This window comes from Limulus polyphemus, unplaced genomic scaffold, assembly GCF_000517525.1.
Source record: "Limulus polyphemus unplaced genomic scaffold, Limulus_polyphemus-2.1.2 Scaffold89, whole genome shotgun sequence".
In the NCBI taxonomy this organism is placed as follows: Eukaryota; Metazoa; Arthropoda; class Merostomata; order Xiphosura; family Limulidae; genus Limulus; species Limulus polyphemus.
The window spans coordinates 383,798-386,297 of NW_013665699.1; the positions used below are offsets into that span (position 1 = coordinate 383,798).

At 34.1% G+C, this 2,500-nt stretch overlaps 1 protein-coding gene across 5 annotated transcripts in view; it reads right to left on the reverse strand.

Annotated features, from left to right (window-relative positions):
• The window catches only part of LOC106468528 (zinc finger protein 608-like), a 46,723-nt gene that overhangs the window by 12,361 nt on the left and 31,862 nt on the right, over window positions 1–2,500 (reverse strand). The window contains exon 1 of one of the 5 annotated variants that reach the window (XM_022397544.1): window positions 192–276. The exons of the other annotated variants lie outside the window; for them this stretch is intronic. Coding sequence (XP_022253252.1) covers window positions 192–206 — 15 coding nt within the window. The 5' untranslated portion in view covers window positions 207–276. Of the gene's footprint in view, window positions 1–191; window positions 277–2,500 lie in introns of those variants that run through there. 5 annotated transcript variants of the gene reach the window in all.

Below are 2,500 nucleotides of genomic sequence, written 5' to 3' on the forward strand. Positions count from 1 at the left end.
TGTATATATATATATATATATATATATATATATACACATACACACACACACACACACACTATGTGTACCTCTCATTATATAGTGCATCGGTTCTGGAGTAAAACAGAAAGAAGTTCAAATCATGTACGCAAAGATTTTTAAATTTTCACGTTAGTAGGAATATACCTACGGTACAACACTGACGACCTTACCATGCCTTTCCTCATAAAGAATGTTGGTGTTGTTGAACTTGAACACTGGTACGAAGCTCGTTATTCCTCAATTGATAGTTAGAACGTTATGTGAAACTTGTGGTGCGTCCATAATTAAAGTCTCTGTTACGTAATGTTATATATACATAAGACTGACACTGCGAATCAAGTAGGAGTACACGGAACAAAAGATCAAGCTGTTACGATTATTTCTATTTATTTAGGCACAGGGCTTTTATTTATTGTCAAACAAATCCCAACGCTATATATACCCGTTTTCCTTACGTCGTAGGTATGAACGATTTATGCAAATAACTGCTTTTAACATTCACACTTCTTCCTCAACCAAAGGTCGTACTTGTCAAATGCAAATAAGCCCCCCCCCCAATGGACCTCTCTGGTTGGTGCACGACAATTGTTTACAACAGTTGGTTTTAAATGATTTAAACGTTCCACTTCTTTGAGGTTACGAACTTTGAAAACCTTACTAATCTTTTAGGGGAGGCGGTGCAAGTTTCCAGAACAATAAAGAACAAACAAACAAAAACTCAAACGGAATTTCCTCGAATTTTCCTGAATTATTAAGTGTCTTCGTGCAGTTTATCTTTCTGAAACTTTAATTAATGAATAATTTAGTGAACAATATATTTCTTTTGTAAGTTATTAGACAACGAGAAATCATTAGGCTTACATTTGAATTTGGAAAACAAGATTGTGTAATCCGTAAAATATTTGTTATTAAGCACAAAGCTACACACACCATGGGCGATTCCGCGCTCTGCTCACCACGAGTATCGAAACCCGATTTCTTGGAGTGCAAGTCCTCAAACTTACCACTAAACCACTGGGTGGCAAAAGCTACACAACAAAAGCTATGTGTTGGGCTCACCGCGAGTATCGAAATTCCATGTTTTCAGCGGTGTGAGCTCTAAGCCTTGCCGCTGAGCAACTGAGGAGCCCAAAAAAATAGAAACGTAAACTTAGAAATTTAATATGGCTTAATTATTCTAATTAATATATCCTAGTCATTTGAATAATGCAAACTTGTCACTGCTTTCATATACAAGTAACTGCAATTAGAATATTTAGAGTTTAGTTAATCAAATAAAATCATATCCAACTATTGTTTCCATCTGACATTCAGTAACAGTTATACAATAAACAATCCATATTCACTGTGTACATTATACGTAATTTAGTATAAAACTAGCTCCGATAGTTAAGTACAAAAGCAATATTCAAGTGGAATCTCATTAGATTCATTAAAAGTATAAATTTAAATGACGCGTTAAAAGTTTTGGTACTATAGAAGTTAGAACGTGAAATTAACGTATGTTTTAGCACAGAGAAATCACAACGATATTCACGAAATATTGTGGTAAGTACAATTCATCGCCTGTGGAAGTCTAGTTTAAAAATGTACGTGTTTCAGTCTATAAACATCGTCTAAAAACTCATTTTGCTGTACATCGTTAATCGATATTTTTCTTCAGAAGCAAACTTAATTTTTCAAATCGTAAAATCAAACAGCCTAATTATATCTATTTTAGTGGTCTACCCTATATATAACGAACGTATGATGGCCACTTATACAAAAAGACTGATACGATTCTTTTTCCTGTGTACTGAATATTTTTGTTTATTTGAAGTTAAGCACAAAGCTACACAATGGGCTATCTGTGCTCTGCCCAACACGGGTATCGAAACCCGATTTCTAGCGTTGTAAGTCCACAGATATACCGCTGTGCCACGTGGGGGGGGGGGGGGTGTCCGTGATGATAATTTAACATTTTATGTTGTGTGTAACAATTAACCAATCCGTGATGAGTTAACACAAGTGTTAGAACCACTGCCACTGTTCTTCGGTGTTATTTACACGAAATAAAGAAAAGTGAACATATTTGTGTTTTTGCTCTAAAGAACTTATTTACATTAAATAGTATACAAAAATAATCGGAGAAGTGACGAATGTTTAGGAACACACACATAACTAACACTACAAACAACAACGCTAATGTTGAATAGAAATTTATCTACTGTGATAAACATTTGTAAGTGTTATGTTGAGACTCAAAGGATAGGGGGATTGTACGAATAGTCTATGAACTTGGATATAGATAGACTCACACTACATAATTGAGTAAGTGCATCTAAAAAGCTAATAAAAAGGAATAAAATCAAGTTTAGAATAATTATTTTTCATAAATACTGCAATGTAGTAACAGAAGAGGTTTGAGAATAGATTTCATTGGTTTAAACAACAATACTGTTGTATTTTAAGTAGTTATCAGTAGTATTACTGTTGTGCC